Genomic DNA, 24,618 nt, shown 5'->3' with positions numbered 1-24,618 from the left:
GTGGACATTTATGAGAAAGAATTGTACAAACAATCTATAGATACTTAGAAAAAGTCTCAGAAAACCGGGCATCCTGAGCTGTTCTTGCAGTACTACACGTCACTGACCACTTGTCACGAAGTCCTATGCTTTTCGTACTTCAACGCCATTCCCATTTCTGGACTTCTGGCCCTTTGTCCATAGAAGAGGTGTTTTCTGGTTCTTGAGTTCGAGGCATGGACCAGTGGGTTGTGGTAAGCAAGCCCATGTTTGCTTGTCCCTATTTATGCTGGTATTCATGAGGCAAAATAAGAGCTCTGCATGGAGTACAGTCGGTCGATGGGATTTCCCACGCGAGCCTGAAGTGAGCCTGCTTCAGATGAAGTCATGAAGCAGTCGCTAAGGCTGGTCAAGGAGGTGTCGCTGTCAATATCATGGAATATAGAGTCATTTCCTGTGGAAAGAAATGAAAGGTTTATTTAGATGTAAGAAAAATATAATCATGCTCTGATTTTTTTTCTAACAAAAGATGCTCTTTGTATATCACAACCTGTTCTTTGCCAAACCTTTCAAGATTTACAGAGATACAGTTCTGGCAAAATTGTATAAGCAAAAGATTATTTTAATAGGATTCCTATTTATTTATTAGGGTTTTAACATCATGTTTTACACTCTTGGTTATATTCATAAAAGAAACGGTAGTTACTCATTACACAAGATTCATCAGTTCACAAGTTTATTGTCAAACACAGTCATGGACAATTTGGTATCTCCAATTCACCTCACTGGCATGTCTTTGGACTGTGGGAGAAAACCCGAGCTCCTGGAGAAAACCTACGCAAACTCAACACAATAAGGACCCAGACCTTGCCACATGGGGATCAAACCCAGGACCTTCTTGCTGTGAGGCGACAGTGCTACCCACTGAGCCACCGTGCCGCCCTAATAGGATTCTTGTATTATAGTATTATAGTATTAAAGGATTCGATTACACCCCTCAAATGGTAAACCAATAATTTATAAACCTGCATGTTAGCCATAGCAAAAAATTGCCAACTATGCCACAATGGTGGAATATTTCACTAGTTGGTGTGGACAACACGTCTGTGGTCAGACTGCTACCTAATAGTAATTCTTGTGATACATTTGTTAGACAGGGTGTATTAAATAATTTATTTAAATGTCAATCAGATGTGGTTAAACAAGAAGAGGGTCTAAAAAATGCACAAGTTAATGACTGCTTATGTGCCTAGCTTCTGCTTCAGCCGTTTTCCTTGTGGGCCCAGTTTAATACTCGGTACCAATCTTAATGACATCATTACACAAGACAGTGACAGGTTGATGGGCCATGGATTTTTAATGAGCTGGCAAGGCTTTCTGTTTCCTGTGGTTTTGCCATAAACTTTGAGCAGGGTTGTGATGAAACTGGGGATTGGGGCCCTGCCATTACAGGGAATGGATGACAAGTCAACCGGGACCTCTTTATTGCTTATATGTGACCAAACAATATACACAAGCAATCTTTATCATGGAGTTAATAATATTGAGAATATTGCTCTTAAGAGTATTACACAAACCATGTCTCAGTGGGATCATTTAAGATTTGTTTGGACTGACAAAAAGCCAACAGATTTAAAATGCTTATAATTTTCTAAATGACGAGGATTTCTTATTGCATGATGCTCTGCTAGTGTATCTACACTTTATACACTTTCCCAAGGGGGCTATACTGCCACCTATCATAATTAAACAATTTTGTGCTTATCATCCTTTAGTGTTTCATATACTACCCAGTAAACACTTTTACTAAATGTAACAAATAATGGCATCAGACCTTAAGCACAGGCAAATAGAGCAGATAATTACTGATGTGGGAACTGAAGAAAAGCACCAGGTGGAAAGCATTCGGCGTACTTGATTGTTAAATCTGACAATAAAAACTTGAAAAGAAACTGGTAGGATTGCAGATATATTTGTATAATATTGCTGTGGGCTGGATTTTTAGTAGTACATTTGGAATTGGATTTGTATTGCAATTTAGCTGACAATAATTTAAAATTATGCACCATTATACCACACAGTGTGGGGTACTCCTTTTACTGAATTGTGCAGGGGTCTATTACGCTAACCCAGCATGGGTGTAAATCTCAGCTGTGCTACTGGTCGACCAGGTATCCACACAGACATGTGTGGCTGTGTCTAACAGGAAGGTGGCCAAATCCTTGAGATGGATTGGTGCCCTGTCCAGAGTTTTCTTGCCTTGTGTCCAGCATTTTCCTGGTGTAACCAGGTCCACTGGAACCCTGACCAGGATACAGTTCCTGACTATGACACACTATACAGATTAAAATAACCAAAATTAAGCCGCTCAGGTGGCGCAGCGGTAAAGTACGCTAGCGCACCAGAGTTGGGGTTTTGAATACATCGTATCGAATCTCAGCTCTGCCTTTCCAACTTGGCTGGGCGGCAGCATGAACAATGATTGGCTGTTGTTCAGGGTTAGAGGGTAAGAAAGTCAGATCATAACTGGTGCAACTGTGGCCCCTGCTGGCTGACTGATGGCGCCTGCACAGGGCTGAGAAATAATGCTGATGGGGGTGTGGCCCTCCATACACAGTGCCCGTCAAGTGTATGAACTCGACTTGTGCAGGTGAAAAATGCAGTCTGTACTGACTGTACGTGCCAGAGGGGGCGTATGTCAGTTGAGAGGCGTCCTCAGTCAGCGGTGAAGGGTCGAATCAGTATAGAGGACGCAATCAGGGCAATTGAGCATGACTAGATTAGGGGGGGGGAAATTAGGGGGAAAAAAATAACCTAAATGATTAAAAACTTCTGTAGTGTTGGTACATTTCCCAGGACCCAATCTATCTATATTTCTTTTAACCCAAAAGCGCTGGTACTCACCATACGGGTTCATGTGGTCACCAGGCATCTGAGGAGGGGTAAGGCCTTGCTGAAAGGCATCAGTCGTATAGCCATTTTCCATGGCAACCATCTGCTGTTGAGCAGGGGCTAGTGATGTGTATGAGTTAATCATGTTCTCCATCCTACTGGACATCACATCTGAAATCAAATAGGAAACAAATTTAAGAACAACTGGTAAACATGGAAATCATTAGCAATACTGCTGCGAATGAACAATTTCCTTCTGGTAGCGGGCAAAGAAAAATCTGAGATTGATCATCCAAACCATAAGACCTACTCTTTTTTGTTTAAATGTTCCCCTGTAGGTATAATTTTAAAGACATGCCCAGTTACGTAACTAAAGATAATGCAAACCATTTATTGTTGGTTTATTGGTTAAAAATGATTCTCAGAACATGAAGATTAAGTTTCAACCAAATTATGCATTAGGACAGTATCTGCCCTCAAATCAAGCTGAGCTCCATGAAACACCAAACAAGAAACATACTCGTACAGAAATGCAGCAAGGTTCTCCTATACAACCCTGCCGGTTAATTCTTTATGCGTCTAAAAGCTGAGGGCTAGGAGTCTTGTGGCTTTTAGACTAGAGCCCCAATCTTTATTCTCTGCTTTAGAGTTCTGAGCGTTTGCAAAAACGTCTGATATTCATTTCTTAAAGGTCCCCAAATTTTCCATTACATGTTTCCTAAATCTGGTGCAATAATGTTTGATGTTGGAGGTTTACCTAATTAGAATGACAGTATACATATAACATGTGACTACTTGTGCTGTCATGATGTACTCAAGGTAGCAAAAGCACTGTTATGAAGACTACTGTAAATGTTTCTGTATATTATTTTTCAGATTTAAGTAACATTTTTAATATCTCTTAACAAGCATTATTAGTTAATGTCTCCCTATGTCTTTAAAACCACTCCTACTGGATAAAGAAATGGGTTCATGATCAATAAGATATTGCTATCTACTGAAACAACATACACCGTTAGGCATAACATTATGACCACCTCCTTGTTTCTACACTCACTGTTCTTTCACCCTGTTCTTCAATGGTCAGGACCATTACAGAGCAGGTATTATTTGGGTGGTGGATCATTCTCAGCACTGCAGTGACACTGACATGGTGGTGATGAACTGAGAATAGTCCACCAACCAAAAATATCCAGCCAACAGTGCCCTGTGGGCAGCGCCCTGTGACCACTGATGAAGGTCTAGAAGATGACCAACTCAAACAGCAGCAACAGATGAGCGATCATCTCTGACTTTACATCTACAAGGTGGACCAACTAGGTAGGAGTGTCTAATAGAGTGGACAGTGAGTGGACATGGTATTTAAAAACTCCAGCAGCATTGCTGTGTCTGATCCACTCATACCAGCACAACACACACTAACACACCACCACCATGTTAGTGTCACTGCAGTGCTGAGAATCATCCACCACCTGAATAATACCTGCTCTGTGGTGGTCCTGTGGGGGTCCTGACCATTGAAGAACAGGGTAAAAGCAGGCTTAAAAGGTATGTAGAGAAAGAGATGGACTACAGTCAGTAATTGTAGAACTACAAAGTGCTTCTATATGGTGAGTGGAGCTGATAAAATGAACAGGAGGTGGTTTTAATGTTATGGCTGATCGATGTACAACAACTATACACTTACAGTGGCAGAGCAGATTTTGGGAGTCCACAGAACTGTTGATGATATTACATCCGTTAAAGCGAATTAACCCATAAACTTGTGTTGTTGTGATATAGTTCTGGTGCTCTACAGAAATCCAGGCCCTATTTCTTCTATTTTCTTCTTTCCTTTTTTACAAAAAGCCCCATAACTGAAGGCACTACAAAGACAGTTACAACACTGCTCTATAAAATAAAAGCATTATTACTCTTGGTTTATCGCTGAAGATGATTCAATGATCTGAAGATTATGAGTTTCCAATGGTGAAGGTACAAAGGGATCTGCTCAGCAGTAAAATGTCAATATTAGCTTTGGGATTTCCCCAAAGTAAAGTGAGGAACAAAGGCACTCATGTTGTACAGCACAAATGCATGTTTTCCACCTTATCTCACTGAAGACTGTGAATATAATTTTACTTGATGCTAATACCATTAAGTATGTATTCCATTAAAGTAAAACACATTTGATATCTTGATCTATATATTAGATTTATTGTAACAATGGCACTTTTATATCCCAAATCAGGCTCTAAATTTGAATCTAAAAAGATTTAACGGTCCAGAAGACATAACAGTAATAATGGTAAGTCACAGAAACAATAGAGAAAAGATGTGTTACTAAAATTATTTAGCCACAATTATTTAAATAATAATAAAAAAAACAATTACATTGTTCAATTAGACCTTTAGTGTACCATCATTTTGTGTCACATAAAAATGCAAAGTAGTCAAGCTAACCTTGCTGTAAATGACTTGGAAGTTTGTAGTTTTTTTTATTGGGGCACAGATATCAGCAAGTGTTGTAATAGAAATAGTGACTAAACTTATATCGATATTTTCATTTTTGAACAGAAAATAGACCTGATAAATAGTTCAGAGGTGCAAAAAACATAAGCAGTTGACTACAAGGATGATATAGGGGAAAAACGGTCAGATAAGTGAGCATGTGTGGCATACAAGAGAACCGTACAGGACTAAATCAATGACCAATAAAGTGAGAGCGCCTGGTGCCTCTGTTATGCTGTGTGTTTGGTAAGGGGGCATTTTACAGGCCTGGTTTGGGTACACCTGTTCCATTTAGAAAGAATATAATCACTTCAATTCAATATATCACTGATCGCTTCAGTATAATGGAAAATCTATGTCCTGATGTGAGTGGTCTTTTCCAGTATGACGATTTATTACATTTACACCCATTTAAACTCATTTACATTTAGAGGCAAGTTGAATTTGCCTAGTGCCATGTTTTCAGAATGTGGGAAGCTAATGGAGTACCCATTGTCCCATTACCCTAGGAGATCATGTTGTAAAAACATGCTAAACCTCACAGATACAATAACAAAGATGGGGATTGACCATCATTTTAATTAAAATGTAATGTAATTATATTATATTATTTATAGTATTGAATTACACACATCTACCACAACTTCTGTAAGGCTTTAAACAAGTCTATCTAGAATTATAGTGTGAGGACAGTGAGACAAGTTAATCCTCAACTACTGGTGCGATCACTGTACAGATCAGAGATGCGGAATAGGCTGCAGTCCATGCTTGGCTGCATGGAAACCTGACCTGCCATTCTGTCAAAAAAAAAAAAAGAGATGCCGGGTTGCCTCAAGCATAAAGAAAAGAGGGTGGGCAGGTGGGTCAAGATACCAGAACTTTTAGTGTGCTTGCATTGTAAATTTATCTCCCTGCTTACACACACTCCTGGTTGCACACATTTTGCTGTTTAATTCTCAGCTCAGAGAGTTTAGCGTCTGCTCTGTTTCAGGAAAGACATGGCTGATTTAGCATGGCAGGTTACAAAGGGAGAGTTGGAAAGATTCTAATTTCATGTCATGTGAACATACTGTGTTTTATGGTGGTCCCTGTCTGTTAAAGAGTATACTTTTGAATAGTGACTAATCAAATGACGCCCAAAAAAACTCCACCCAAAAAAATAAAGAAATTTATTATAGAAAACTGTACCTTGGCCCAGCCTTTGTGAGTTCTGCTGCTCCTGTTGCTGCTGCTGTCTTCGTGCTAACTTCTTCATCTGAAATAAATAATAATAAAAAATAAAATAAAAAATTAATGAAGCCACAATTAAAAAACATAAATACATCTTACATTGTTTCTATTATTTGAACTAAAAATATGATGATCCTTGTTGTTCACCCCTGCATGAACTACATAACCATCTATCTGAGTACATTACATTATTCTGCGGCTTTTGAAGATAGCATCAGTGCTCAAAGGTGGGTTTCAGACATTAATGTAAGAATGCAATAGATTTGTGTGCATTACTCTTTCCTTGCAGGGAGTTTTTTGTGGAATGCAGCAAGAGGTTAAGCCTGAGGCAGATAGCGTTTGAGATTTGCTCTCTCTATTTCGGTAAGTGTGCTCCTATTTGGCACTGCCGTGTTCAGTGGATTACTCACAGGTTGCTGTAATCTGTTACCTGACTGTACATCACTGGGTGCATGTGAGTAATGATGTATGATGAATAAATACAGCTTTCAGGGCTCACCTTAGCTCTTTGGTTCTGAAACCACACTTGGACGACACGTACACTCAGGCCGGTCTCAGCAGCAAGGGTTTCTCTTACCTAGATATCAAAACATCAAAATTATAACCTCAAATAAATAAATCTTAACAGTGTTTTAATATACACAATAGCTCTAAACTTTGTTGGCATTATAAGCAATTTTTTTAATGAAATAAATAGACGAATACTCGTTGCTTGGGCATTTTCTTATAAGCAAGTGTATGTTTTTGTGGCTGCCACCCACTAGGGACTTGATAGCTCTTTATGAATACGCTCCATTAGAACACCAAATGAATGAGGAATTTGGCAGTCCATGCTTAGGCCTCTCCCGGCTTCTACCACCTCTCCTCACAAGGGCATGGTAGGCCACTGGCACAGTTTCTGATTAATAGTAAAAGAATTTTCTCTCTGTCACAGTAAATACAGTAATAATTTGAGTTGTAGTTGTTGCCTAGGGATTGTATTTTGTAATTTTTAATATATATATATATAGAACGAAGCTAACCCACGCCCCCTCCGACACATGGGCAGCAGCCGTATGCATTTTGTCACCCACACTATGCATATATGCGAATCAGCCTTGTGTACGGAGAGACACACCCTGATCCACACTCATTCCCCGCCTCTGTGCAGGCGTCATCAATCAGCCAGCAGGGGTCGTAGTGCATCAGATACGAGCAGTCCCTATCTGGCTTAATACCCCATATGAACAACAGGCCAATCGTTGTTCATGTGGCCGCTCAGCCCAGCCGGATGGCAGAGCCGAGATTCGATATGATGTATTCGAGATCCCAGCTCTGGAGTGTGTTCTTACCGCTGTGCCATCTGAACAGCTCATTTATAATGTATATTCGTATAGATTTTGTATATGTTTGTATTTGTATTGTCTTATTTTTATTTACAAAACTTGCTGTTTACAATTGTTATGCCGGACAATGCATAAGAAAAAAAATTTCAACTACAAGTGGAAGGTTGATTTGCATTTAGTTAACCAAATGACAAAAAATGTTACTTTTTAAACAATTTAAAAATAATATATATATACTGTATATGTGTGTGTATAACTAGTTCTGTTTAAAGTATTTGGAGTATCTACATTGTTAGTTACTTCCATTTAGGTGTAGTACATCAGCTTTAAAGTATTTGTGTCCAGAGTTGCCCTATTTTGTTTCTGTGATGGGGCTACAACCCAGATGTTTTAAACAAGTACTGGTTTAGCATAATGCAAACTGACTCTATACTCTAAATTTAAATATATAGTTTGCATGATGGTAAACTAGTAGGTTAACAACATTAGCTGCAGGCTTCATTACAAATTTAAAATACCAACTGAAGACCAGACATGTCTGGACGCCAAACCTGTCTTTGCTGACCGACCACATTTTTGTTAACTGTGTACTGCTAACTGTGTGTGAGGCCATACATGCTACTCACTAAAACTGCTCACTTGCTTTTAGATCTTAAATTAAAGGCTGGGTCCAGATTTTCATCTACTCTACTTAATACGTCTGTACTTGTAATTACTTCATAGTAGCTTGTAATTAAGTTCCAGGTAAAATATACTGACTTTATTCGGAGATTCATTGTAATTAAATGTGGTACATGGTAACAATTTCTAATCAGTTGGATAAATAAAATAGATTTGGTTCTGGCATAGGGTAGTCAAATCTGGGTCTTGGGTATCCAGTAGTACTACTATGGGCATCACTTTTACCAAGCTTTTAATGACATAATAATATTGGGTATGTTGCAAATGTAGCCAATAAGTTTATAATGTACATGCATATTAAAAATTGAGCTAAGCACTTTGTACTTTGTTTTATTTAATTGTATTTTTGTATTTTTCCTTTTTTGTAACTACCATTGTAGATGTAACTAACTCTTAAAATGTTAAAAGTAATTTCCAGCAATTTACCTTCCGGCAGGGCTTTGATGACACCTCAAACGAAGCCTTAAAGGCCCTTCTCTGCTGTGTGGTGAGGATAGTGCGTGGTCGTTTAGGTCTTCTTGGATCTTTCCCATCATCCCCTTTTCCTGGGCCTCCAGAGCACTTCTCTGTTTTGATATCCAACTCCTCGTCCTCGCTCTTTTCTGGGGAGAGATGCATCATTCACGGGAATCAGCACATTTCTCTGCAATTTTTCAGACAGGCTATTGATACATAGATGTTTTTATTCTGTTAAATTTTTGGAGATTTAGGCATAGTACATTGATAATGATAAAAGACACATGTGGTTCCAGTACTTTTATCAATTTATTGCTGTAGGAACAGGCCACTTCCAGTTACAAGGCGGCAGCCATGCTTTGCACAGCACTATGAAGTATGCACATTTGTCACTGGACTAAACAATGCGTCATTTATAATTAATAACATGCAGCTTTGGCTGTTTCGCCTTGAATAAATCTTTGATAAGACTCCTGCACATAACTTGCTATGCTATGGGGTGAATAAGGTACTTTTGTATATTGTACGTTTGGGAAAAGTCTGAATATTAGAAGAAGAGTTTTCAATCAATACCCATGTATACATGTGGCTTGTAAAAACAAAATGATTAGGAAACAATAGCCACATTTTGATGAATTAGGCACAAGAGAGATGTACTAATATTCAAGTACATTATTATTTAATATGCTCGGAATGAAAGTTAAACTTTGTAACCTAACTTTACTAGGTGATAAAAAATCTTTACCCCAGTGTGATACCAAGTATCTAATATCCCTGTTCTCATAAGATCTTCTTAAAGGACATTTCTTATGATGTTATTCTATCATATGTACTAATCCCAGTGTCTCAATTAGACAGTGATAATATGTGTGATCCTCCGGCGGTCAATCAAATCCCTTCCTCTGTCATGATAATCTCCTAGCCGTACTAATGTGCCATCTATATGAAATGGCTCCTGGCTCCCCTACTGTAATTATAATAGCCAAGCGGGAGATTGTCTTTATTGTTCAGTGGATGGAGATTTCATCTAATAAGACAAAGCAGTTTATGTTTGATAAGCATAATTAGAAAAGGGGCCAAACTGTATGACATGGCAGAGTTCAAAAGTTAAAAACCAGAGTAATGGCTACAGTCCCCGAGAGATAGTTTTCTGAGATAAAGGGCTGCTGCAATTTGTGCTAGTGGCCTCCGCAGCATCAGCACTAAGTGCCAATTAGGCTAGTAAACACTTTGACCGTTTAACAGTTCACTGGGAAATGGAGTGTGCTTTGCTGGTATTATAACTGAGGACTGATAAAAAGCATAAGTTTACCGCTGAAAAGCTTCACGACCCACCCCATCACTCACAGGGATCTGCAGCTCTAATTTTTTACAGCAGCCCGTTTCAGAGCACGCCATCAATATACTGTGGCTTCTCTCTGTCACAGATTTGCTTCACCCACTAAAATATGGCTGCCAGACTATACATTCATGCTCATCTATCTGCATGTCTGTGCTCATTGAGTCCATGTGCTGTGAGGATGGCGTGCAAATACCACAATTGGCTCTTTCAATACATTCTTAGAAAGAAGATAGCTGGATTATTTACCAGTTTTTATAAAGATAAAAAGTACAGTATAATAAAGCCAATTGTAGGGCATTGTATATTTTTGTAGTATGTATTTATTTATTGTAGATGCATGTTTTACATTCATTTAAAAATCAATTATTGTTAATATATTGGCATATTTATCTTTAGCAGATATATCAGGTCAGTTCAACTGCAAATAATGTATTACAATTGTAAAAAAAATGTATGTATAGTTAGTGTATTAGTGTGATTATTAGTAAAGCTATGTCTATCAGTATGGGAATTTATAGATGACCTCCCATGAAAGCAAGTAGCTTACTTACTGACTCAAGTTACATACATTCTTTGCATTTGATTACGTAGTAGCTGAACAACTAAAATATAGAATAATTATTTATTTCACAATGAGTTAGCATATATTGAAGAGTCTGAGTCTATCAAATATACACTAACCAGACATAACATTATGACCACTGAAGGGTGAAGTGATTAACACTGATTAGCTCTTCATCACAGCACCTGTTAGTGGGTGGGACATATTAGGGAGCCAGTGAACATTTTATCCTCAAAGTTGATGTGTTAGAAGCTAACAAAATGCGAAGCGTAAGGATTCGAGTGAGTTTGACAAGGGCCAAATTGTGATGGCTAAAAATTTGCATTAGCAACAAATACAAAAAAGTGAGCCTTGGAGTCTTAATTTACATCAGTATTATTTATATGATTTAGTTAATAGTAATCAAATGTGAAGCTATATATAAACCATAATTAAATTAGCCAAAGCTGAACTTTGTCACAAGTAACAAAGGTTGACCTTTTAACCTTTAGTGTGAAAATTGTCAAAAGCACTCTATTAAGCAAAAAAAAATCAAATGTTGGATGTAGCTGTGTATATAGCGCTCTTATATTTAAATTAGACTTTGCAGTCTATTTTGACTGCACATAAAGACTGAATGACAATATATGCTGTCATACTGACTTAAGACACTGCACAACAATTATCTGTAGCTTACCTGAGTCAGAGTCATCTGGGCTGACGGATCCAAGAAAATCCTTTTCCTTCTCATAGTCATTTTTACACAGCAACTGCCCATCCTTCAGTACGAATTCATCTCCTTTGCGCAGTTGCCGGTCACAAACACAGCAACAAAAGCAGTTAAGATGGTACACACACTCCAGCGCCCGCATCACAAACTCGGTTGGTGCAATCTTCTCCAAGCATCCGCTGCATTTGGTGGCAAATAATCTGAGAAAAACAAGAAAGATGGATACAAGTGGTTAAAACGAACATGAAATGTATGATTTTATATATGATTGGTTTAAAAATAGGGCTACTACTAAACTTTACTTTGTCAGCACAGTCAGTACTAAAGAAAACAAAATAATACAGCATATAAACAGTTTGTGTTAGGTTAGAAGTGTTGGGGATTGTGGTTCACAGCATGTGGTTGTCCATCACAGCACAGTGATTAAGGGGGCAGAGGGTGTGTGGCTAGGCTCCTGGGTGATTTCTTTTGACAGTGGCTCATCTGTTAAAGCACCCTGGATAACTCCTCAATGCCTCAGCAGAGCCTAATCAGAGGAAATGCATGCTTGTTGCTCAGCTCCGAATGCACCAACAAACCTCAATCAACAGCTCAAATCACTCGCTTTACCACGTTCCATGAAGTCATTCAATCAGTCCTGCCAGCTTTCAAACAGGGTGGCTTAAAGTTTTTTTTTCTTTTCCAAGCCCTGCAATGGATAGCCACCCTGTCCAGGGTATTTGTGCCTTGCGCCCAGTGTTTCCCGAGGAAACAAGACCTGCCACGACCCTGACCAGAAGCGGTTGATAAAAATGAAATGAACATACCAACATTAAATTATCTGATTTAATCGAAGGATAAAAAAATGCATTGTACTAGCACAACAGTGATGAACCTGGGAAAGTAAAATCACAAAGTTCTTTTAAGACATGTGACACCAACCAGTGTCTCATTAAACTAAAACTACCACAAGGCAGATTAACACATTACTGTAAACATAAGCTCATAAACATTTGAGATAATTGAAAATCATTTGTTAATGACAGTGGAGAAATGAATACTATCTCTGCCACTTAGCAGCAGGGCCAATTATGCTTTCTTGGCAGTGGCAAGATCCCTGGATAGCAGTATAAATGCTTTACTACTGCAACTTTGGGAGCCGCAACCTGACTTTTGCTGTAGTGAGTTAAGATGGTTGATGTTACATAATCTGTAGTACTCAGATGCCCAATATTTTACAATTGAAACCAAAATAATAGGCAATAATATCTATAAGGGCGGCACTGTGGCTCGGTGGGTAGCACTGCCACCTTACAGCAAGAAGGTCCTGGGTTCGATGTTCTCCCTGTGTCTGCGTGGGTTTCCTCCCACAGTCCAAAAACATGCAGTCAGGTTAATTGGAGACACTGAATTGCCCTATAGGTGAATGGGTGTGTGTGTGTATGTGTGTCTGCCCTGCGATGGACTGGCGCCCCGTTCAGGGTGTTACTGTGTGCCTTGAGCCCATTGAAAAGCTGGGATAGGCTCCAGCACCTCCTCGCAACCCTAATTGGATAAGCAGTTAAGAAAGTGAGTGAATAATATCTGTAAGTAATAAAAGCTGTACGGTATGCACTAAACTGACATTTAACTTCTTATGTGAAATAATATTAGATGCCACTTCTATAACCGCTCTAGCATCACCTCTTGCTAGGTAAAGTTGTCTTGCTGTTTATAAACTATGTTACTGATCATAAAGCAAGTGCAACAGATATGTTTGTTAAATGCATCCATAAAATCTAGTCATCATCATGGCTTTAATTTCCGTTAACCCTTTTCAATTGATATCTTTTTGTTACATTTGCACCCAAGACATGGTCCAACTATAAGCCTACGGCTGCAGACGGGCAGCTGTGCCTCCCTGCTAAAAATAAATGAATGAGTGCGATACTGTCCAGGTCATCAGAGCTGATTTATTATCACCGACTCTTTTGTTTGCTCGGACTAGAGGGACAGCTGCTCCAATGCTTGTCTATATCAATGCTTTACATTGATGCCATTGTGCACTACTAGAGGAAGCCAATCGGCATTGGGTGCTGATACTGGACAGGGCTGGCAGTGATAAATATGGGTAAATATGAGGCCATGGGGCAGCAATGGCAGCTTTTGTTATGATAATGGCTTTGTAAAATGGTGATATGGATATAGATATAAGTCGAGCATGGGGTTTGGTGGGCAGCTGTATTGATGTTTGCGAGAGAATAGCTGTGGTCTGTGGTCTGTTGTCTTTTGTGTCATTTAAGGTAATTAAACATGTGTAATTATCAGTTTTGTTTAGATTAAACATGCCTTGCGATTCTAAATTGACTCAATATTTATATAAAATGCGTTAAATAAAAAATACAAAAATGAATAAACTCCCTTCATATAAGACACTAGGTTGTTATCTGCATTCTAAATTCATGAAAAGAATAACAATATAAAAACTGCAATGTCTGGCTTTAGAAAAATTGATCTTTAATTTACTGCAAAATATTATGAAGATTATATTTCTTGCAGTTCAATACAAATGTTAAGCTATACAATACCAAATTAATAAGTACGCATATATTTATTTAAATTCATTGCAAAGTAAACAAATGTTTACAAGTTGTCAACAATGTTAATATCCTGATATAAATATATGTATCAGTAAAGGATATAAACCATCTGGTAAAAACAGGGTTAATCTTTTAGTTTCTGCCCCTACAAATATAACTCCATCATATTTGGACTTACAGGTTTTCCGTCTATCCAAAATACATTCTTTTTCCATTGGACTGATTAAGTGCATTAAAAACTACGATTGTGAAATCATCCCACTGCATGTTGGATCTGTCAGACCCCGACATGATGAATCTTTTGTGTTCCACTCCACATGTCCAATTTAAATGTTTATTTAATGATGCAAATCCTCACTCACAAGATCAAGCTTGAAAAACAAGATAAGTAAGAAAAAGCTTTTTAAGCCGCTGCGGCCCTTCCTGGATTTTCCTGTTCACTTCACTGCTCTCCTGCTCTACAGATACATCTCATTCAAATGAAAACATTCTTTTTCATCCTTTTCTTTTCGTCCTTCACCTCTTTTCTTCCTCTCCCTTACTAATCTTGTAAGCCATTATTTTTCCATTTCCCCTTTCTGTCACCTTGCATTATTTTTGCTGCTGTAATTCCCATTCGTACTTCTGAAATCTTCCTGTCTGGCTTTGTCCTGGAATCTAATCCTGACTCCCCCCCCCCCCAAGGTTGACATTCTCAGCAGGACTCCCGATGAAATCGGCATGCATGACGCCCCTGCTATAGCAACCACACCCTGGCAGGAAGACGATGGCTAACTTTCAGGTTGGCCAGAGAAAGCTTTTCACAAGGCTGGCAGTAGAAGTAAATCCTTCTTGGAGGAACAAGAGGAATTAGCAGGGAGCAGTGGAGTAGGGATTTAACCCTATCCTTTTTTTTCTTTGAAAGGCACAATCACTTCAACTCCCATTGCTAGTCATACAATCAAACAGGGCAAAGGCAGGGGGTCAGAGAGCGAGAGAGAGAGAGAGAGAGAGAGAGAGAAGTGGAAAGCGAGGGCCAATGAATGACACCAGCACTGGATTGTGGAGGAACTCCTAATCCCATTTTAATACTTTTCCAAGTTCAGCACCAAAAGAATGTTCTATAAAACAACGCCACAGTGTGAGCTGGAGAAGACCATCTGGGGGGAGTGACTGCTTTCAATCCCCCGTAACATTACCTGATTAACAGCCCGAGGCCCATATCAACAACAGAGCGCACCCACAAAAGGTGAAACCAGACCTCCTGTTAGCATTGCTGCTACAAGCATAGCTGTAAAGCTAATGCTGTAAACAACCACATAAACAATGTTAGTGGGGTCTTATATGCCATGCTTGGTCTGGAGAGCATTTCTGTCCTGTGGTCGAAGATGAAAGCCAGAAAGGAAAGAATAAAGAGAGAACTCCAATAGAGCTGCTCCAATCTGGTTATGGACACAGGTCCACATCTGGCCCTTTTTAAGCTGTTCCACTCTACAAACTCAATAAGTGCACATGCTGCTACTGGACACACAACATAAGATCATATTTAGGAGATGAGTTTCAGTTCAGCCTCAGGATGCTTGAAGTCTTTTTGATTCTAAAATTCAAATTGAAGCTATCATACCTCAGGGACCTCATTGATTAATCAGTTAAACAATAACCAATAAAAAGTCATGATTTGGATAATCGGTTATCACAAAATTTGTATCCCTGTGTCATACATTGTACCTTTTGTTTATTTTATTGTGTATTTATTTAATAAACTATTATGAATGTGTTAAATATGTTTAGCAAATTGTAACCCATTTAATGACAAGTCCAGCAAAAGTCTGGACATTATATTTGTTTAGCAGAATGAAGTTAAAAATAAAAGTTAGAAGAAGTCAGTGGTGGGCTCCTGGGGGGGTGAAGGTGACCCGTTCAATGGGTAAATTAAAGCTTAAATAATTAACATTTTAAGTCATCTGTCAGTTTGCCCTCACAAATAACTTTGAACATGGAGAGAGACCAGCTTTACCATTAATCATAAAATGAAGTAAAGCCTTCACACTAACAATGAAGAGATCGCTAGCTGCTCCAACTACCAGGTTACGTATGACGCAAGCACGCAAGTGCTAGCCCTCCCGGAACCCATACAGATTGTATTGCAGTGCCTACAGTTCGAAAAAAAGTGCCTTAATATGAGAGTCTATCAGAGCAATCCGGGCGATTTTCAATCAGACTGAAATCGCCCAAAAGGGGCTTGACGCTGATTGGACTACAATATTCAGAGGCAAGACAGACTGTCCAGAACATTCAAAGCTAGTTTAACACTGGTTGAATGTGATAGAAAAAAATCTTCCATTTCGCCCTTTGGTGGTGCGTCGCCCAATCACCCTAAGGAACGAGCTGCCCATGGAAGAAGTAGATAAATGGATGAAAAGAGAGATGGTGGAGGTAAATGGACCACGATATTCCATTTGTTTGCTTTTGGGAATGTATGCTCTTCTTCCAACACCTGAGCGCACAGATTAACAGTGATGACTCTCGCATTTGGATCAACAGCCATGATTCAGTCAGTGCAGTGCCAATATTGAATTAGATGCTTCTACTCCTGGACACCACGAGTAGAATCTGAGATAATCCCCAGAACGCTCCCCAGGAGATCATTATCTGCTTCCAATCACTCAGCCGCACACACAAAAACTTGTCATTTGGAGAATCTGTGCTCACACACAGAGGGACTTAAAAGCTTTCCCAGAGGGATCCTCTATGTGCAACATATATTTTGGAATGCTGAGAGCTGTATTAAGAGATTAATTTAAGTTTAAGTCCAATAGGTATGTTAACAGATATGTGAGTGATGTTTTTTGTGTTCGGATTTATGACATTCATACATGCAAGTTTATTTTCTGGACGACCCATTCAGATTATAAAACTACTTGTGTGCAGGTTGTTTTTTTCTCCTTTTGTCATGTTGAATTGTTTAATAAAATCTTGGATAAAACGTGTTTTAGGATAACTGTGGGACCTATGCAACTATTCTTTTTTTCTTATTAAACAGGTCATAGTGAATAAAGATATTTCTGGATAATAAAAAAGCATCCAGCAAAGTCTAAGCTCAATGCGACTCCATAGTTTCAGTCTCACCAAGCCCAGGCCCTCACCTTCCAGTTACTCTTTCTACTTTCCTTTGAACCATAAAGCAGCCTCCTCATAGGAGTATGTGGTCTTTACTTTGAACAGATTATGAGCAACTTAAAGTGTGACAACATCTTAAAGGTTTCACCACATGTTGCCAATGATTTCCCCACCACAAAAGATCTTTCTCTCAATGCCTCTGCCTTGGTGATAAGGATCACAGAACAGAGGGAGATAAAAAGGCTAGTCTTGAGGAGGGGGAGCGGACTGGGGAATGCAAGTCTGGATAATTGCCGTACATTTAGCAACACATGTTCTCCTCTCCACCCATTCTCCTTTCGCTTTCTGCTGAACATGTATGAGATCTACCAACTGTGTCAAAATATTAGAAAAGTATGTTTTGTTTATATACAAGTCTTTATTAACTTATGCAATATATGCAGGACTTGAGGTAACATTTGTATAATATGTTAAAATTATCTAAATTTTTAATATACTGTATATATATTTTTTATTTCTAGTGGTTTACAATGAAACAAGATAAACCAAATGCATATACTGTATATTTCTTTACAATTTTAGTTGATTAGTAATAGTTTAATTCATTTATTTTTCTTTACCACTTCAATATACACCAATCAACCATAACATTAAAACCACCTCCCTGTTTCTTCACTCACTTCCCATGTTATCAGCTCCACTTACCATATAGAAGCATTTTGCAGTTCTACAAATACTGACTGTAGTCCATCTGTTTCTTTGCATGCTTTGTTAGCACACTTTCATGCTGTTCTTCAATGGTCAGGACTCTCCCAGAACCACTACAGAGCAGGTATTATTTGGATGGTGGATCAGTCTCAGCACTGCAGTCACACTGACATGGTGGTGGTAGTTTGTTAGTGTGTGTTGTGCTGGTATGAGTGGATCGACACAGCAGCACTGATGGAGTTTTTAAACACCTCACTGTCACTGCTGGACTGAGAATAGTCCACCAACCAAAAATATCCAGCCAACAGCGCCCTGCGGGCAGCGTCCTGTGACCACTGATGAAGGTCTAGAAGATGACCGACTCAAACAGCAGCAGTAGATGAGCGATTGTCTCTGACTTTACATCTACTAGGTGAACCAACTAGGTAGGAGTGTCTAATAGAGTGGACAGTGAGTGGACACGGTATTTAAAAACTCCAGCAGTGCTGCTGTGTCTGATCCACTCATACCAGCACAACACACACTAACACACCACCACCATGTCATTGTCACTGCAGTGCTGAGAATGATCCACCACCTAAATAATACCTGCTCTGTGGAGAGTCCTGACCATTGAAGAACAGGGTGAAAGCAGGCTTAAAAGGAATATAGAGAAATAAATAGACTACAGTCAGTAATTATTAACTATATGGTAAGTAAAGCTGAAAATTTACAGTGAGTGCAGAAACACTGCAGGTCATAATGTTATGGCTGATCGGTGTATACATTTCACATTGGATGTATGTTTCTTAAATTTACTTGGACTTTTATCCATGGACCTACATGCATTTTTTACCAATACAAAGCAAAAACCTAATTCTGCACACATTACAAAAGCCTTGGCTGCAGAATAAAAAAGTACTGGTACTGGACTGGACCTGACCTGTCCCCAGTAGATAATGTGTGGAGAATTTTAAAACTAAAAAAATGACAGCAACAACCTGTACTGTTGCACGCCTTATGACACGTTTGCTGGAAGAATGGGACAAAAGACCTAATACTCTTCCTTGGTATCCTTGGTTCCAAAATGTGTTTTAAGTCTTGTGAGAAGAAATGACAACATTATAAAGGGGTTTTTAGAATGTGTTGTAGGCCTGGAATGCAGGAATGGATGTATATTAACAAATACAATTAAGATGACCAGACAAAACATGAAATATCTTGGGTTTATATTGTCTGCAATGAAATAAAAGTCAAAGTAAATGTACGAAACAGGTACCATGAATGGAATATATAAGCTAAGCCTTTAGTATTTCTTTTTCAGATCCATTTTGGATGCTGTATTATAAATGTAGTAGGGTGGTTAATAACTAAAATCTTTAAAGTTTAACCACAGTCTAAATAATGCTGTTTCATTAAAGTCTAAAGACACTATATTAATTACAGCAAAACTTCAGTTTAATAATCCATAAGGAAAATGTGCATCCATTAATGCTTAGTATCAGCATTTCTCTTTGGTGGAGGGCGATTACAGTGTAAAATAATGAAGCCAAATAAAGAGTTGCCATGTCTTCCCTACAGTCCCAGGGGTAAGCTCAAGTCAGCTTTAAGAGCGGCTTAATCACCTTCCCGTCTTTACAAAATTAGCATAGTAATGAGCTTTAAATTGAGGCACTTTGTTTTTTAATTAAACTCCCAGCAGGTAAAAGTAAAATACATTAGAGAGGAAAATGTGCACCATCACTAATGGTCCAGTCTTGCCATCTCTGTCAGATAAGAGACCTTTTGGCTCTCCTGTGGCACTCTTTCCTGAGAAACACAAAGTCTTAGCAGACAGTTTGAATCCCTCACTCTGTCACTCTTTGTGCATCTAAGAAATATCTACCAAATTACGTTTCCACATTTACCCACGGCTGTGGGATGACAGTCAGGTCCCTTGAGTCTCACAAAATGTCTCAGGGGGGAATATTCTTCAACCATCCTGTCGTGGATACAGTAGATATGTCTCTACAGGTCTGCCTCTTCTAAAACACCATTGTCTTCTTTGTTTTAAAATCCTTGTATATATTAATGCAAGTAGGTGCATGGTACAGTGACGGTCATATTTTGGTTGATATCAAGGACTTTATCATTTATCGTTTGTTACAGTATAGTCATTTTTATAATGGGTATTTCCTGTCTATGAATGATGCTTTATATTGCACTTTATATTTTTTCATATGTGTGTGTAAAGTGGAATGTGCCAATTTCACAATAATAGCTATAGAACTGTCAAGGCTAATTTATAGCTATTAAACATTAAAGGCTGTCTGCTGCTTTGTCATTTGATCATACAGCAAAAGAAAAGTCAATTGCAATTGTGACCCTTTTTTTAAGAGTTCAGGACATTCCAAAATGCAGGTCTTATTTTTTATTTACTTAAGTTTTTATTAGTGATAGTTGAGGAAGAAGAAAAAAAGAAAAAGAAAAAAAAATCATTAAAGCATTATAAAGCCATGCTATTCTTATGGCCCCATTAAACTAGTATACCATATTATTACTCATAATAGGAATGAGATTTAGTTTGAACATGCCTTTGCTCCACACTGAAACACCTTTTCAAAATGACTAAGAACAGTTCAGTGGGGACAGATCAAAAAAAGAAAAAAAAGTAAAAGTAAAAAAAAAACCCTCAAGAATAGAGGTCACATAAAGAGTCCACACATTTGTACTGGGGTATCTTTAGTACAGTATGTCCATCAAAACAAACAGCAGGTCTCAGAATGTGGCAACAACATTTCATGTAATCACACAAATGGAAAAATAGGCTGCTTACACTCACAGAGACAATTAAATAAGAGCTGAAAGGATAGTGGGTTGACCAGTGGTGGGGAGTGAGAACACAGCTGAATAGGGAGATGAGACAGACAGACAGGTACACAGAATGTGTTTGATCAGCTGGACCTCTCCAGCAAGCATGCCCAATGTCGCACATCAGTCCCTGTATACTAGATGACAGTGATGCCACTCACTCCAGATAAAAGAAACACAGATAGGTATACATAGAGTGAAAGAGACTGTGTGTGGATGTAGGGAGATTATTGTACGAACATGGATTTAAGAGAAATTTGATATTTTCAACTGCATTTTAAATTCCCTATATTAAAAAGTGGGATTAATATTTGCAGTGACAAATGATTTATTTTAATCTCTTTGAATAAACATATAGTTTGTGTAAATTATTACTGCCTTAGTTGAACTAATTTAAAGTTCATTTTTATTATAACAGTGCTTTACTGGCAGACTCAAATTCCATGTAAATGGTCTGGTCATGTATAATGGTCAAGCATAAGATACAGTGTATCACAAAAGTGAGTACACCCCTCACATTTCTGCAGATATTTAAGTATATCTTTTCATGTGACAACACTGACAAAATGACACTTTGACACAATGAAAAGTAGTCTGTGTGCAGCTTATATAACAGTGTAAATTTATTCTTCCCTCAAAATAACTCAATATACAGCCATTAATGTCTAAACCACCAGCAACAAAAGTGAGTACACCCCTTAGTGAAAGTTCCTGAAGTGTCAATATTTTGTGTGGCCACCATTATTTCCCAGAACTGCCTTAACTCTCCTGGGCATGGAGTTTACCAGAGCTTCACAGGTTGCCACTGGAATGCTTTTCCACTCCTCCATGACGACATCACGGAGCTGGCGGATATTCGAGACTTTGCGCTCCTCCACCTTCCGCTTGAGGATGCCCCAAAGATGTTCTATTGGGTTTAGGTCTGGAGACATGCTTGGCCAGTCCATCACCTTTACCCTCAGCCTCTTCAATAAAGCAGTGGTCGTCTTAGAGGTGTGTTTGGGGTCATTATCATGCTGGAACACTGCCCTGCGACCCAGTTTCCGGAGGGAGGGGATCATGCTCTGCTTCAGTATTTCACAGTACATATTGGAGTTCATGTGTCCCTCAATGAAATGTAACTCCCCAACACCTGCTGCACTCATGCAGCCCCAGACCATGGCATTCCCACCACCATGCTTGACTGTAGGCATGACACACTTATCTTTGTAATCCTCACCTGATTGCCGCCACACATGCTTGAGACCATCTGAACCAAACAAATTAATCTTGGTCTCATCAGACCATAGGACATGGTTCCAGTAATCCATGTCCTTTGTTGACATGTCTTCAGCAAACTGTTTGCGGGCTTTCTTGTGTAGAGACTTCAGAAGAGGCTTCCTTCTGGGGTGACAGCCATGCAGACCAATTTGATGTAGTGTGTGGCGTATGGTCTGAGCACTGACAGGCTGACCCCCCACCTTTTCAATCTCTGCAGCAATGCTGACAGCACTCCTGCGCCTATCTTTCAAAGACAGCAGTTGGATGTGACGCTGAGCACGTGCACTCAGCTTCTTTGGACGACCAACGCGAGGTCTGTTCTGAGTGGACCCTGCTCTTTTAAAACGCTGGATGATCTTGGCCACTGTGCTGCAGCTCAGTTTCAGGGTGTTGGCAATCTTCTTGTAGCCTTGGCCATCTTCATGTAGCGCAACAATTCGTCTTTTAAGATCCTCAGAGAGTTCTTTGCCATGAGGCGCCATATTGGAACTTTCAGTGACCAGTATGAGAGAGTGTGAGAGCTGTACTACTAAATTGAACACACCTGCTCCCTATGCACACCTGAGACCTAGTAACACTAACAAATCACATGACATTTTGGAGGGAAAATGACAAGCAGTGCTCAATTTGGACATTTAGGGGTGTAGTCTCTTAGGGGTGTACTCACTTTTGTTGCCGGTGGTTTAGACATTAATGGCTGTATATTGCGTTATTTTGAGGGAAGAATACATTTACACTGTTATATAAGCTGCACACAGACTACTTTTCATTGTGTGAAAGTGTCATTTTGTCAGTGTTGTCCCATGAAAAGATATACTTAAATATCTGCAGAAATGTGAGGGGTGTACTCACTTTTGTGATACACTGTATATATATATATATACAGTGTATCACAAAAGTGAGTACACCCCTCACACTTCTGCAAATATTTTATTATATATTTTCATGGGACAACACTATAGAAATAAAACTTGGATATAACTTAGAGTAGTCAGTGTACAACTTGTATAGCAGTGTAGATTTACTGTCTTCTGAAAATAACTCAACATACAGCCATTAATGTCTAAATAACTGGCAACATAAGTGAGTACACCCCACAGTGAACATGTCCAAATTGTGCCCAAAGTGTCAATATTTTGTGTGACCACCATTATTATCACTGCCTTAACCCTCATGGGCATGGAATTCACCAGAGCTGCACAGGTTGCTACTGGAATCCTCTTCCACTCCTCCATGATGACATCACGGAGCTGGTGGATGTTAGACACCTTGAACTCCTCCACCTTCCACTTGAGGATGCGCCACAGGTGCTCAATTGGGTTTAGTCCATCACCTTTACCTTCAGCTTCCTCAGCAAGGCAGTTGTCATCTTGGAGGTTGTGTTTGGGGTCGTTATCCTGTTGGAAAACTGCCATGAGGCCCAGTTTTCGAAGGGAGGGGATCATGCTCTGTTTCAGAATGTCACAGTACATGTTGGAATTCATGTTTCCCTCAATGAACTGCAGCTCCCCAGTGCCAGCAACACTCATGCAGCCCAAGACCATGATGCTACCACCACCATGCTTGACTGTAGGCAAGATACAGTTGTCTTGGTACTTCTCACCAGGGCGCCGCCACACATGCTGGACACCATCTGAGCCAAACAAGTTCATCTTGGTCTCGTCAGACCACAGGGCATTCCAGTAATCCATGTTCTTGGACTGCTTGTCTTCAGCAAACTGTTTGCTGGCTTTCTTGTGCGTCAGCTTCCTTCTGGGATGACGACCATGCAGACCGAGTTGATGCAGTGTGCGGCGTATGGTCTGAGCACTGACAGGCTGACCTCCCACGTCTTCAACCTCTGCAGCAATGCTGGCAGCACTCATGTGTCTATTTTTTAAAGCCAACCTCTGGATATGACGCCAAACACGTGGACTCGACTTCTTTGGTCGACCCTGGCGAAGCCTGTTCCGAGTGGAACCTGTCCTGGAAAACCGCTGTATGACCTTGGCCACCATGCTGTAGCTCAGTTTCAGGGTGTTAGCAATCTTCTTATAGCCCAGGCCATCTTTGTGGAGAGCAACAATTCTATTTCTCACATCCTCAGAGAGTTCTTTGCCATGAGGTGCCATGTTGAATATCCAGTGGCCAGTATGAGAGAATTGTACCCAAAACACCAAATTTAACAGCCCTGCTCCCCATTTACACCTGGGACCTTGACACATGACACCAGGGAGGGACAACGACACATTTGGGCACAATTTGGACATGTTCACTGTGGGGTGTACTCACTTATGTTGCCAGCTATTTAGACATTAATGGCTGTGTGTTGAGTTATTTTCAGAAGACAGTAAATCTACACTGCTATACAAGCTGTACACTGACTACTCTAAGTTATATCCAAGTTTCATGTCTATAGTGTTGTCCCATGAAAAGATATAATGAAATATTTGCAGAAATGTAAGGGGTGTACTCACTTTTGTGATACACTGTATATATATATATATATATATATATAC

The 24,618-nt window shown here is 39.3% G+C and overlaps 1 protein-coding gene across 4 annotated transcripts in view; it reads right to left on the bottom strand.

Annotated features, from left to right (window-relative positions):
• Positions 1 to 275: 275 nt before the first annotated feature.
• lmx1bb (LIM homeobox transcription factor 1, beta b) overlaps positions 276 to 24,618 on the bottom strand; it is a 70,338-nt gene continuing 45,995 nt past the window's right edge. For 3 of the 4 annotated variants that reach the window (XM_062998572.1, XM_062998571.1, XM_062998574.1), the window contains exons 3-8: positions 11,634 to 11,866; positions 9,024 to 9,199; positions 7,091 to 7,168; positions 6,550 to 6,616; positions 2,884 to 3,042; positions 276 to 433 (exon numbers count right to left, since the gene is read on the bottom strand). In XM_062998572.1, coding sequence (XP_062854642.1) covers positions 276 to 433; positions 2,884 to 3,042; positions 6,550 to 6,616; positions 7,091 to 7,168; positions 9,024 to 9,199; positions 11,634 to 11,866 — 871 coding nt within the window. The remainder of the gene's footprint in view (positions 434 to 2,883; positions 3,043 to 6,549; positions 6,617 to 7,090; positions 7,169 to 9,023; positions 9,200 to 11,633; positions 11,867 to 24,618) is intronic. The other variant, XM_062998573.1, reaches the window with a different exon arrangement.

The sequence above is a fragment of the Trichomycterus rosablanca genome, chromosome 7 (genome assembly GCF_030014385.1).
Source record: "Trichomycterus rosablanca isolate fTriRos1 chromosome 7, fTriRos1.hap1, whole genome shotgun sequence".
Lineage (NCBI taxonomy): Eukaryota > Metazoa > Chordata > Actinopteri > Siluriformes > Trichomycteridae > Trichomycterus > Trichomycterus rosablanca.
This window is presented reverse-complemented; position numbering and strand designations above follow the sequence as displayed.